Genomic DNA, 13515 nt, shown 5'->3' with positions numbered 1-13515 from the left:
TGCATATGAGAAATAGCATTAAAACTATATAATAATGCAGACGCACAAAGGTTGCTCCTACAACCCTAACTCTGACATTTCCCAACTGCTAAGATTATGCAACCTTTGTCTTTAATGTTTTTTTAAATGGAATTTAAGATTTTTCTTCTTTTCTTTTAAAGAAAAACCTGGAAAATATACTCTATAATATGGAACAATTCAGCCAAACACTATTGGAATCATTGATTTGCATCTTAGGGTATGTCTACACTACCCACCAGACATCTAGTCTAGACGCGATAAATCAATCCCTGAGCATTCTCCCGTCGACTCCTGTACTCCACCGCCGCGAGAGGCGCAGGCAGAGTCAACAGGGGAGTGGCAGCAGTTGACTCGCCATGGTGAAGTCTCCACGGTAAGTCGATCTAAGTACGTAGAGTTGGATAACTTAGATCGATCCGCCGCCCCCCCCCCCCCCCCGAGTGTAGACCAGGGCTTAGTGACAAAGAAAGGCTCTAAAGGAGTATACCTCACCACCTTTTGCACAATTAGCATGTTTCAGCATGAAGTTAGCCATACATCCATGGGTAGAACTATAAACTTGACATGCTTATGGCCCAATCATACAAATACTTATTGACGTGAGTAAATTTACTCACATGAGTAGTCACGTCAGTGGAATTACTCAACTGAGTAAAGTTATTCATATGTATGTTTGCAGGACTTGGCCCTTTGTGAGAAAACTCTGTGCAATGTATACTGTGCATGCATGGAGAGTTATTTTCAGTGGAGTCAAATCGTATTCATATCAAGAATCTTCTTTTTTGAAAAAAAAATTAAGAGCAGGCATGTCTATATTCTATGAAGGCTGCACAGCGGCTTCAGACTGAAAAAACAGGATGGCAGAACAGAAATATTTATGCAACTTTAACTACAGTAGTTACTGCTACTCCTACTTCACATGCACAGCTCTAAGCTAGTTTGTAAAATCATGTATAGAAAAAATAATGGTTTGTGAAACAAGTAATTGAGGGAGGGGGTGTTTTTTAAGAATAAACTTATGCTGCAAGGATTTTAACTTCTCTTCCTTTGGGAGTCTCTCTTGGCATTACTTTGGAATTACTGTTTTTTTTAAATCATAAAACAAAAATTGACATCTTTATGGTGGCAATGTTTACTTGAAAACTGTCCTTGTAGGGTAAAAAATGCATTAATCATTTAATAGTTTTTCTTAAACACAAGCTAACAATTTGTTCACTTATTTTGCTGAAAGTAACACACATGGTCACAGACCTTACCTTTTTTGATAACTTGTATTTAGTGATGTAGGTCCTTCATTCAAGTTGTTTTTCTTGACATCTTCCTCCCATTTTCTTCTTGTGTAAGAACCACTACTACGTATTGAGCTAGCAGATGAATCCCTGTAAAAGGATTGTATTTGTGTAAAGCTTGTATTAGTGATAGTTTTGTTTGTTTCTTTAAAGGGAGTTGCAGAAGAGAGGAAAAACAGATGACTGGGACTTGACAGTAAGCATACCTGTGCAGACAGCAATAAAATTACCTTTTAGTTAAATTCCAAAGCTCCTATAGATAAATTACTATATATCTAGTCATGTTAATACTGATTTTATATATATAAGAAACACATGGATGAAAGGAGACTATGGAAGAGAAGGGAAACCAGAAACATCAAATAAATAGTCATCTTTTACATGTTGATATCATTGGCTTTTTCTTCTCATGACAGGGCAAGAGTCTCCCATAATGCTACTGGGACACCATAATGCAGTCAAGGGAAAACTACTTACCTTTAATTTTGCTTCTCCAAAGCCAGTCTCCCAGGATTTCTCATTCTTGGGAGTATCTCCCCTAGTTCAAAAGCTGTTTTGCACTTTGAGCCACTGGTAATGTGGGCTAGCAGGCACTGTGGCCTATAAGGTCTACCATCCAGTGGACTGCCATGTGACATTATCTATCACCTATCACTACTTAAGTCCCTAGGAATTTCCAACCAAATCTTGCAGTGCATAGGAAGCACAGGCTCCCCCAAACAAGTCAATTTGAAACTTTACCATGAAAATTAATAAACAAATCAGTTTGTTTTTGTGTTTAAAAATTTAATTGAATAAAAGTTCAGGGAAAAGAAAAGAAAAGTCTACCCCATAGACAAAGCAGAAGAATCGGAAAAAGACGTGTGAAATTATATCCAGGGCATCAAGTATTCCTTTATTCCACAAATTTACCCTTTGCTGCAGAAACGAGCTTCAGAATCTCACCTGTCACCTTTAAAAAAAAAATGTAGCCCTTAAGTGGTTGCAGATATAACCTTGAAAACATAAACCAAATGTAAACCAATCGCGTGTTATCTCCTTGTCACTGCAGAATGCCTGTAACAATAGCTCTGAAATTTATTAACTGTCTCATTAATCTCAATGAAGGTCCTGTTGACTCCATGATTTTGCAAAATGCCAGAGAATTCTGATTTTTTGCTGCACAAATGTGTCGATCTGCTGCAGCCAGGTCCCCAACATTTTTTTTTTGTACACTATCTTCATGCTCTACTGGGACCTGCCTGTAGTTGACTCTTGTGCCTCAGCTTTCCCAACAACAGGGAGTTACTTGGATTCAAGTCCATCAGTTATAAACTGTTCCATGGAGCCAAGCAGCAGGTGGTCAGGGAGGCAGACCTGGAGTGCATCTTGCAGCCAAAGAACAACAATGGAGGCTGGGGGTGGGGAAGACCAGAAACCACAACTTGACTTCAACAACAAGTTGTTGGGCTGAATACAGGAACCACCAGGTTAAATTCTATAGCTTGGGGTATTTGTGAGGTCAGACTAGATGATCATAAATTTAAAGCCACAATGGATCATTAAGTGTAGGCTGGGCTGTATGGAAAACCGAATATGGGTAACCAAGCAGATGAGACACTGAGATTGTTATAAGCTGCTCCTTTCACTGGCACACCTGGGGCAAGGAGAGGAGGTGGCTCTGAAGTTGGTCCCCTGGACAAGATTGCAACTTTTGTGAACCATGGAGACAAACTACCTGGACAACAAGCAAAAGTTGTTGAAATTATCATTGCTGAAAACAAACAGCAACTAATTAATATTTTCAACTATGAGCTACAGCTGTGTGTGCAATAATGGCAAGGACGGGAATGATGTGTATTTCGTTGAGACAGAATAAATTAATATGGCAACAAAATGTAGGGGTCCTTACTGCAGAATTTGGTCCTACAGAGCTATCAGGTAAATGGGGTCCTGATGATAACTTTGAATAACCACAATTACAAGCAAGTATTTCATCTTAAAAAGAAGACATCAATGCAGGAGGTTCACTCTTGGAGAATAAAGGAGCGCAAGAGATGTTTTAAAAGAACAAAAATGAAATAAATCAACAAATAGCATTCAACCAATACTCAAGTAAGTAATTTCAATACAAAAGAAGAATATGATCCCCTCAGAAAATAAGAGGCATAAATATAGTATCGACAATGTGTCCTTACAGAAGCAAAGACATCTCAAAAATTGGTCAACTCAAATAAAAGATATTCCAAAAAGTAACCAAAAACATAGTAACAGAAAAGTGTGAGTATCCCTATTTCAAAACAGATTCTGCCATACAGAGACTGAATTTAAGCAATATTGTTTTGTAAACATATGCAAAAGAAAACCATGTAGCTGCCTTGCTTAGGTTTTGAACTCATTCTTGAGACCAGCAACCAAAATTGCTGTTTTTTTTGTTTTTTTGTTTTTTTTTAGCAGAACACCACTGCATATTATGAGGGGTGACATGACCTTCCAAATTCCAGCTCACAGCAGTAAGATATAAAATTAGAGAGCTATTTAAAGATGGCCTTTTTCATGGTCTTATTGAAACAAGTTTGGTGGAGTTTCTAAGGCCTTTAGTGTGCTCCAAGTATTAAGTCGAGAACCCTTGACCATCAAAGTTGTTGAGTGGAACCTCAACAAGAGAGTTTGAGCAAAGCAGTTTCAGGACAAAGTTCCAGGAAAGTGCAAATCAAAATGAAGACAAGGGCTCGAGTACTAAACCTCAACTCAAAAATTAGACAAAAATGGATCCAAGAAGAAAACAGCCCAAATCCAGATTTAGACGCATTTCCTGATTGCAGTCAAGGAAGAAGTGGAGCAGACATAGTGGCAGTTAGGGCATCTAACTGACTGGTAAAAGGGCATCAGTAGGCAGGGGTGGCAAGTTTGTAGAAATTTTGGTAGTGCCCAGAACCTGCCCCCCCCAACTTTGCCCCCCCAACTGCCTACGGCTCTGGGAAGGAGTTTGGATGGGGGGAGGAGATATGGGGTGCAGGCCCTGGGCTAGGGATTAGGGTGCAGGCTCTGGGAGGGAGTTTGGGTGGGGGAGGAGGTCTGGGGTGCAGGCTCTGGGACAGAGTTTGGGTGTAGGCTCCGGGCTGGGGCGGGGGTACAGGAGGGGGTGAGGTGGGCAGGCTCTGAGACAGAGTTTGGGTGTAGGCTCCGGGCTGGGGGTGAGAGAGTGCAGGCTCTGGGATGGCATTTGGGTGCAGGCTCTGAGCTGGGGGTGCAGGTGTAGGAGGAGATGAAGGGTGCAGGCTCTGGGATAGAGTTTGGGTGCAGGCTCTGGGAGGGAGTTTGGGGATAGGAGGGGGTGTAGGGGTGATGGCTGAGGATGAGAAGTCTGGGGTGTGGGAGGGGCTCAGGGCTGGGACAGAGGATTAGGGTGTGGGGGGATGAGGGCTCTGTCTGAGGCTGGGATTGAGGGTTTTGGGGTGTTGGAGAGGCTCAGGGCTAGGGTGAAAGGACAGGGTAAGGGCAGCCTTCCCTGCCATTAGTGAATGGTGGGCACTAGGACCCTGTGGCAGCAGTTGATGCAGGGAGCCAGCTGACTGGCAGAGCAGAGCCAGCATGAGCTGCAGGCTCTGGGGCCGGGGGACGTTACGGGGGCAGCAAGTGGGGGCTGGGAGACACTTGGGGAAGGTGCGGGGGGGGGGGGAAACGGCAGGTGGGGCCAGGGGAGAGACCTGGCCCCAAACATTGGTGGAGCTGGGCCCCCGGGCCCTGAATATTGCTGGAGCCTGGGCACCACGAGTTATAACTTGCCGCCCGTCAGTAGGGGTCTCATGTACTAGCGAGCCTTCACTTCCTCAGAGTTGAAAGCTGTTGAATTAAAGGAGTTCAGCTCTCTCTTCTACTGGAAGCCTGAAAATCCCATGCAGAAGTTTCTTTAAATAATGTTTTTCCATTTTGATGGAAACAAGGCAGTGATGCATGTGTGGACTATGATATCATGAACAAAATAAAAAGAATTGGCGGAAGGGTAGTGGGTTTGAAAACTATGATTTATCACTTTGTACAGTGTAATTTCAGCATTCTCTCTCCAAAAAGAAAAGATTCCCAATCAGAGATCCTTCTGAACTGCTATATTCTCAAAATTGTTTAGACTTTTGCAGGGCAGCGTAGAAGGATCTCTGGTTAATCTACTGATCTATAGAGACTAGATAAGCAATCAGTCTTTCCACTTCAATCCTCCATTCCAACCCATCTACACCAGAACTTTTGCTTTTCTCACCTCATGTATGATTTCCTAGATAAGAGCAGAGCTCAGAGAGAGGGAGAAGTGGAAAGAGTCCTCAAAGGCTTTAAACAGCTATAGTGTCAGCTCAATCTGCTGTTATGGGTCTAACTACAGGCAAGGAAATCCAATAAACTTTCTTTTATAATGCCAGTAAGATTTTTTCCAGCCAGTGTCTAGCTAGATAGAAATTTTACAACTCCTACAGCCACATATAAAATGGCTAACACAAGTACAGTACTCACAAAAATATGTTGCCACAAGTCATCCTTGGAAAATATGTTTGCCTCTACAAAATAAAGAAAGCCTACAACATACCACAAATTTTATATTGGAAGAAAAATGTTAGAGGCATGCGAGTCAATCACAAGAGAAAGAGCATGCACTTGTAACAGCAATATAAATATATAGAAAATGCTTATTATTTTATATGAAGGGCCTTAAGTAGCTACTACTACTATCTCTGTACATGAAAACGTTTAACAACTTACTAAAATATTCTAGAGACATGACATCATTAAAGACAATGTCTACATGATTAACTTCTAGATGTAATGTAATTTGGCCCTTTAAAGTTTTTCACTAAGGAGGAAAAAACCTAATAGTGAATTTGCTGGGTAAATTTGAAACTTTCACCACAAAACTAGACTTGCATTATAATTTAAAGATAACAGTACTGTTTGAAACAGTACTATGTTAAAGTCCACTAGGGAACCTTTAGTGCACACCAGCGGTTAATATGCCACGTTAGTGCACTTTAGGAATCACCCCGGTTAGTATGCAATACCCAACCATGCAGACAAGGCCCCCAGGTAACTTCACATAAAACCAACAGAACTCTATTCTTCAAGAACCTGATGCTATTCATTTTAAAGTGACTACCAGAATATCTGTACCAGCAAAATCAGCAATCATATTTCAGCAGCTGTCAGTAACACGCAACTACAGGATGTTAAGCTGCTAGTGTGGACAGGGATCAGCCAGTTTTATAATGTCATGAAAACCTACTGTAAATTGATGGTTAAAAAACTCACCTAAAGACTTATCTAAAATAACAAATTACTTAATTCTTTTTACCAGTGCAGAGAGTGTGTTGGTTGCTAAAATACAGGTATTAATTTTGCCAGAGTAGACAAGACCTCGGGATTACAACCATTTAGTGAAACAAAAGAAAATAACAGAACGCCACTAGCCATCACCTTCAGGCCCCAACTAAAACCTCTCCAACACATCATCAAGGATCTACAGCCTATCCTGAAGGACAACCCATCACTCTCACAGATCTTGGGAGACAGGCCAGACCTTGCTTACAGACAGCCCCCCAGTCTGAAGCAAATACTCACCAGCAACCACATACCAGAACCACTAACCCAGGAACCTATCTTTGCAACAAAGCCTGTTGCCAACTCTGTCCACATATCTATTCAGGGGACACCATCATAGGGCCTAATCACATCAGCCACACTATCAGAGTCTTGTTCACCTGCGCATCTACCAATGTGATATATGCCATCATGTGCAAGCAATGCCCCTCTGCCATGTACATTGGCCAAACTGGACAGTCTCTACGTAAAAGAATAAATGGACACAAATCAGATGTCAAGAATTCTAACATTCAAAAACCAGTCGGAGAACACTTCAATCTCTCCGGTCACTCGATTACAGACCTGAGGGTGGCTATCCTTCAACAAAAAAACTTCAGAAACAGACTCCAACGAGAGACTGCTGAATTGGAATTAATTTGTAACCTGGATACAATTAACTTAGGCTTGAATAGAGACTAGGAATGGATGAGTCATTACACAAAGTAAAACTATTTCCCCATGTTATTTCTCCCTCCCACCCCACTGTTCCTCAGATGTTCTTGTTAACTGCTGGAAATAGCCTACCTTGCTTGTCACCATGAAAGGTTTTCCTCCTTTCCCCCCCTGCTGCTGGTGATGGCTTATCTTAAGTGATCACTCTCCTTTCAGTGTGTATGATAAAACCTATTGTTTCATGTTCTGTGTGTGTGTGTGTGTGTGTGTGTGTGTGTGTGTGTGTGTGTGTGTGTGTGTGTGTGTGTGTGTGTGTGTGTGTGTGTGTGTGTGTGTGTGTGTGTCAATCTCCCCTCTGTATTTTCCACCAAATGCATCCGATGAAGTGAGCTGTAGCTCACGAAAGCTTATACTCAAATAAATTTGTTAGTCGCTAAGGTGCCACAAGTACTCCTTTTCTTTTTGCGAATACAGACTAACACGGCTGCTACTCTGAAACATGTATATTATAGTATCTCTTCTTCAATCCAAACTATTTCTGTCACTTTGATTCTTGTAACCAGGCAATATATTGCAGTCAGAAGACAACTGCTGTCTTGTTGCCTCAGAACAGAATATTTATACGTTTGCAATATATTGCCTTCTTACAGAAAGAGTGGGCAGGGATATATGGGAAAAGCACTAAATGATTGGTTTCAGAGTAGAAGTGAGCTGTAGATCACGAAAGCTTATGCTCAAATAAATTTGTTAGTCTCTAAGGTGCCACAAGTACTCCTTTTCTTTTTGTAATATACATGTGCACCATCCAAAATAGCTTTTACCATTAGTTTCAACTCATTCTTTTGAAGGTCCAGAGGCTAGTTTCTAAGAGATTCTGATATCAAATAATTGTGTGTATTGTTAAAAAGCAAGTTACAGTTTCAAGAATCACCTGTTTTCTTTCTCGTCAATGTCAGATGTACTGGCCAGCCGTCTTGGTATTGTAGGTGCAACATATGCAAGTCTAGTTCCTTTATTATCCTTCTCCTTTAAGACAGAAAATTTTTTAGAAGTTAAGAACAGCTTTGTATGATAGTCATGACTTGTATTAAAAGCTATTCAAATATCCCTAGCTGCACTGCTGTCAAAGTTGCAAAATTATCTATGCCAATTCCAACTTTATTTATATTCCAGGTTAAGCTGCACAATTAGCATCAGGCAGAAGTTAAGAACAACAAGCATCATACTGGGAACAGCAAACTATTCAAAGGACCCAACTGTCTTAATTTTATGTCTTTTTGTTTTTCTATTAATGTGTCTCCAAAGGTTTGGTTTAAAACAACAGCAAAATTGTAACTACCGTTTAAAGTTTTCCTAAAATCTGCAAACATATTTAATCAGGACTACATGCACAAAGACATTAGAACTTGAAAAAGGAATTACATGACTTTGTAACAAGCAAAACCACCAAGTTATTTTTGTTCAAATATCTATGGCAAATTAGTAACAGTTTTAATAAATGCTTAATTAAAAAAGATAAAAGATTAATCTTTGTCCCCAGAGTATGTGAATGAAGGGGTATAAGGAGCCTTTTTCTGTCCTCATCCCCAGCACTCTGCAGCAAGGGACAGAAACTATCACAATCCTTGCACTCCCTTTACTGCACAAGACTTCGCACGCCTAGTAGTGCAAGCCTTCACAACAGTGGCAAGGCCTTGCACATACACTCTTGCACCAGCTAATGAAGCTGCTCTGTGTGGAGGGAGAGGCCTGCTACATTTTTCAAAAGACGGCACAACAGCTGCATTTCTTCTAGGGCAGCTCTACTGCCTATCAAGAGCAACAGCTTAATGCCACAATTTAAGCTGACTTTTAGTAAAACTTCATAAGAGCATTACAAACTCCACTGCAATGGGGTAGCTATGTATAGGAGTACATATTACATTCACTTTATGTCATAACTAATATTTATACTAAGTTAACTGGCCAGAACTTAGAAGTGTGTTTTATATTCTGAAAATGATTACCTTTTCTTTGTTGTCTAATGAAGAAGAGAGTCTGGGACTTGAAGCTGAACGCATAACACCTGTTGAGTCCTTTTCTTTCAGAGCTTCTTTGGAAGCTGTAATCTCTGCAAGTGCCCCATAGCTGCCAGTCTTTCGAAGACCTAACCTCCAAGAGGCAGGAGATTCATCTTTTCTCTCCTCCTCTTTGGGAGAAACCTTGGTTGTTGAAGTTGGAAACTGTAAACAAAAAAGACATCATTACGTTAAAGTCATTAACTTACACTGACTCTGGTATTTCATGCTTCTTAGGGATGTATCAAAATACTTCGCTACGTCCGGTTATCATACATATTTTTTGGTGGAGGAAGGGGCAACCAATACATATTCATTTCCTGGGTAGGTTAATGACATAAGAAGCAAATGGCTCAAAAAGAAAAACAACTTTTCTAAAAGTTAGCGTGAAAACCCTCCACACTTCAGAATACACACTGTGATAAAGAGATGCAAACATTTACACACAATTGAAAACCATGCAACTCTGGTATCAACATTTTGATTAAATATGTTACATTGCATCCTGAAACAAATTCTGTGCACACCAAAGCCTCACCATAGACTTTTCACCCTTATTGGGCACAAGAACAATGCCAGTTTTGCGCAAGCCCTGCCTCCATGATGCAGGATGTACAGACTCCGCCACAGGCATGATAGGAGGAATGAAATCATACTAAAGCCAATTAAGACACAAAGTTGAAGAGTGAAAGAATGGAAATAGAGCAACAGGAGCTTTTTGTTTTAAATCCACATACTTGATTCCTTATTCATGTACACTACTCTTCTTTGAAGCACAGAATATCTAAAAGCAACAAGACATTTCTAATACTTTGGTAAAAAGTTCCTATTAAATACACTAGACCATGTTGTGAAATGATAAATTTTGATACAAAAATGCATTTAGTTTCCATATACAAAAGGCAATGAAGCTTTCATATATAACAAAGGTAATTACAACATTCTGAGATTCCACATTTTAAGAAAGTTTATCTGTTGTGCTTTTCACATGGTAGACCCAAACATGAAACTTACCATATATAATGGTATACAAGAAGCTAAATGACCAATGTATTCCAGTTTTTAATCATTTGTTCAATATACAATGTCAACTTGAAGTTATATTTAAAATGTTCTCCCTTTTATGTTACAAAAATACTTCAGATACCTGAAATCCAAGAATTCTGTGACAGATGGAGGTCATACAGCTCAGATAGTTGTATAATCACAAGGGACAATTTTAACAGAAACTAAAAGTCAGAGAAGCTGGAATGGTTGCCAGAGAAAGAATGACTGAATATGTCCAAGGAGAAGGCAGCTTGGAATGATGGAAAGTTTGGAGCAGGCAGAGTGCAGAGGTGTTGGGATGGGGTATGAAGGCTGGAGAAAGAGCAAATCAGTCAAATGGCCACATTGTGAACAATGCACACATCACTATGCTGACTGAAAATCCACCTAATAGTAGCCTATCCAATCAACTGGTTGGTAAAATGCACATTAACTGTTTGTTCTTACAGCAGTTGAGCACAGCTATGAAACTAGCAATTATTGTTGGTCAGTGGGAGGTATCCTCTGAAAAGCCTATATTTCACTGTGGCTGATCCTTCCACCTTAGTCAATACTGACCCATTTTTTGCTCTTTGCATCTCTCTACATTTCAGAGATCAAAAGGGCCATGTCTTTCCAGTCCTACAGGGCACACAAATGATGTGTAACTCTATTCATCAGCCAGCAGCACACACTTTGCAAATATGTCATCATCTCATTGAATCCAGCCTTCATCAACTAAAGGAATAAGATACCAAAGGCAGTTAATGATCATGGGTCCCTCACTGCAGCACAAGAAAGAAGATTAAGCAAGAGTGACTTGGCATTTGAGGGTGACTTTTCATTAATACCTTTGGTCAGGACATATATATATATATATATACATATACATATACATATACATATACATATACATATATATATATATATATACATATATATATACACACATATATATATATATATATATATATATATATATTTTCAAAGATGCTCTCAATTCCACACAATATATTGGCCATTGTGATTAGCGACCTACAACTATTTTTAACTCTATTGTATTTTTTATTTCCTTTCTCCCCCTCTCATAACAGAAGAATGTACTATACAGCACATATTGCTATTAAGGAAGATGACACAAGCAGTTGATGGGGGTTTTCAGAAATGAAACTAGACCAGCACCTGCTTCTATTTGAGCAGATTTGAGGCTAGAACATACACTGCAAGTTGAATTATTGCACAAAATGGGATCTATTGTACCTAAAGCACAGCCCTCAAACATCATGCTCCTTTCAAGAAGGGTCAGTGCCTGCCCATAAAGCCTAACCTGTTCTTCAAATGCTCTCTAATGACCCACTTCTATCATTACACTTACAGGAAAATACCAACTGATACTGACTAGGTAGATAGCTCATAGGGATCCCCTGATATCTAGTTTGTTTATTCATAGCCCCTAATTCTAACTTATTCAAAACCTTCTGACTGTGCATACAACTTTATAGCCATGGTTTGCATGTTATACTATACTATATAATCACACGTTTCCCACTTTTTTTTTTTAGGCTCACGATCCCCCCCCCAATTCTTTAGATTGTGTGACATATCCACTTGTTGCATTTCTTTTTTTAAATTAGTATTAATTTAAGTTCTTTGGGTAGGAAATGCCTTTCATTTATGTGTTTGTACAGCCCAAAACAAAGGAACCCCTTATTAGCTCCTCTTGGCCATACTGTAATACAAACATCATACTCATCCACTTTGAAAAGACTAGTGCAGCACTAGTTCCTCAAGGTCCTTGAAAGAGGTGCTGAGCTCGAGGGTTGTGCCCTCCCCCATCCTGAGCACTCTCTTGGAGTGTCCAGAGTATCTCAATTCTTAATGTGCTTTGAGACACTAGCCTGAAGATTTCAGAGTAGCAGCCGTGTTAGTCTGTATTCGCAAAAAGAAAAGGAGTACCCGTGGCACCTTAGAGACTAACAAATTTATTAGAGCATAAGCTTTCGTGAGCTACAGCTCACGAAACGCAACCGATGAAGTGAGCTGTAGCTCACGAAAGCTTATGCTCTAATAAATTTGTTAGTCTCTAAGGTGCCACGGGTACTCCTTTTCTTTTAGCCTGAAGATGTATCACTACCTTAATACAAAGGTTGAAGCGTCCTAGCAGTTCTGGCCATTAAGTTTTGAGAGGCCAAGTTTTGGCCTCACAGAGGCTCCGAACTCACAGAGGCTCCGAAAGAGAGCTAACAACCCACAGAGATTGGCTTCTCCTCCATGCTGTGGAGGGCCCTCTTGCAACTAGGATGAGTTTGATGTGCAGAAGTTGCCTATCCCACACACGCCATGGCACTCAATTCTATGGCGTCTTCCTGAGAAGCACTGCAGAATAAGGATTTGAAAGTGGGGCAGAAATGGTGAATCCACTAGTAACTTCCCCATCAATGCAGCCAGTGTACAAGCAGTGCAGACGCTAGAGCTATAGTAGCCCGAGGGTAGAATTTTTCCTTCGTTTAAAACTAGGAAAAGCTCTCAGACACATGACCCAACTACACTGGGGTCAGGATTGGGGCCACAGCAGTTTATACTTCCTGTTTCAGGCTTCTCTTGGCAATTCCTATGGATTAAAGCTAGTGGAATCCTTCCAAGAGTGCTTGGACCCTTGAGACTCTAATCCAGTCAAGACTGCTTTTCTCTTTCCTTGAAGAGCACAAGACACATGGGAAAAGAGACTGAAAATAAGAGCGAGTCAAATAGATCAATCGATCAGTGGAGAGACAGACTGACAGACACAACTTTAGAGTTTAACACACTCAAATGTCAGTCATATGCCAGGGATAGACTCTTCAGAAATCTATCATTACTATCTTTAGATGAACTTCTCTAGTTTTGCTAGTGAGAAAAATGGTGGCCAAAACACTAGTCCAGACATCCACACAAACGGTGAACACAGGCCAGAGGAAGTCAATTCCACGTCTCAAAAACCCCCGATACAGTCACACTGAAAATATCATCCTTCAGATAATTATGGCAAATGAACACACTTAAGTTCCTTTTCAAGGCTCTCCCCTATCATGCCTACTGTTAATCTAGCTGACATATACTAATATGCATACAATAAAATAAGTATA

General features: G+C 40.3%; 1 protein-coding gene across 2 annotated transcripts in view; it reads right to left on the bottom strand.

Moving 5' to 3' along the window:
* The window catches only part of PPP1R12A (protein phosphatase 1 regulatory subunit 12A), a 224151-nt gene that overhangs the window by 61991 nt on the left and 148645 nt on the right, over positions 1-13515 (bottom strand). For both annotated transcript variants that reach the window (XM_038397391.2, XM_038397399.2), the window contains exons 10-12: positions 9314-9529; positions 8239-8333; positions 1278-1400 (exon numbers count right to left, since the gene is read on the bottom strand). In XM_038397391.2, coding sequence (XP_038253319.1) covers positions 1278-1400; positions 8239-8333; positions 9314-9529 — 434 coding nt within the window. The remainder of the gene's footprint in view (positions 1-1277; positions 1401-8238; positions 8334-9313; positions 9530-13515) is intronic.

Source organism: Dermochelys coriacea, chromosome 1, assembly GCF_009764565.3.
Source record: "Dermochelys coriacea isolate rDerCor1 chromosome 1, rDerCor1.pri.v4, whole genome shotgun sequence".
Classification (NCBI taxonomy): Eukaryota; Metazoa; Chordata; order Testudines; family Dermochelyidae; genus Dermochelys; species Dermochelys coriacea.
Note: the sequence above shows the minus strand (reverse complement) of the source record. Positions and strands in the feature narration are given on the sequence as shown.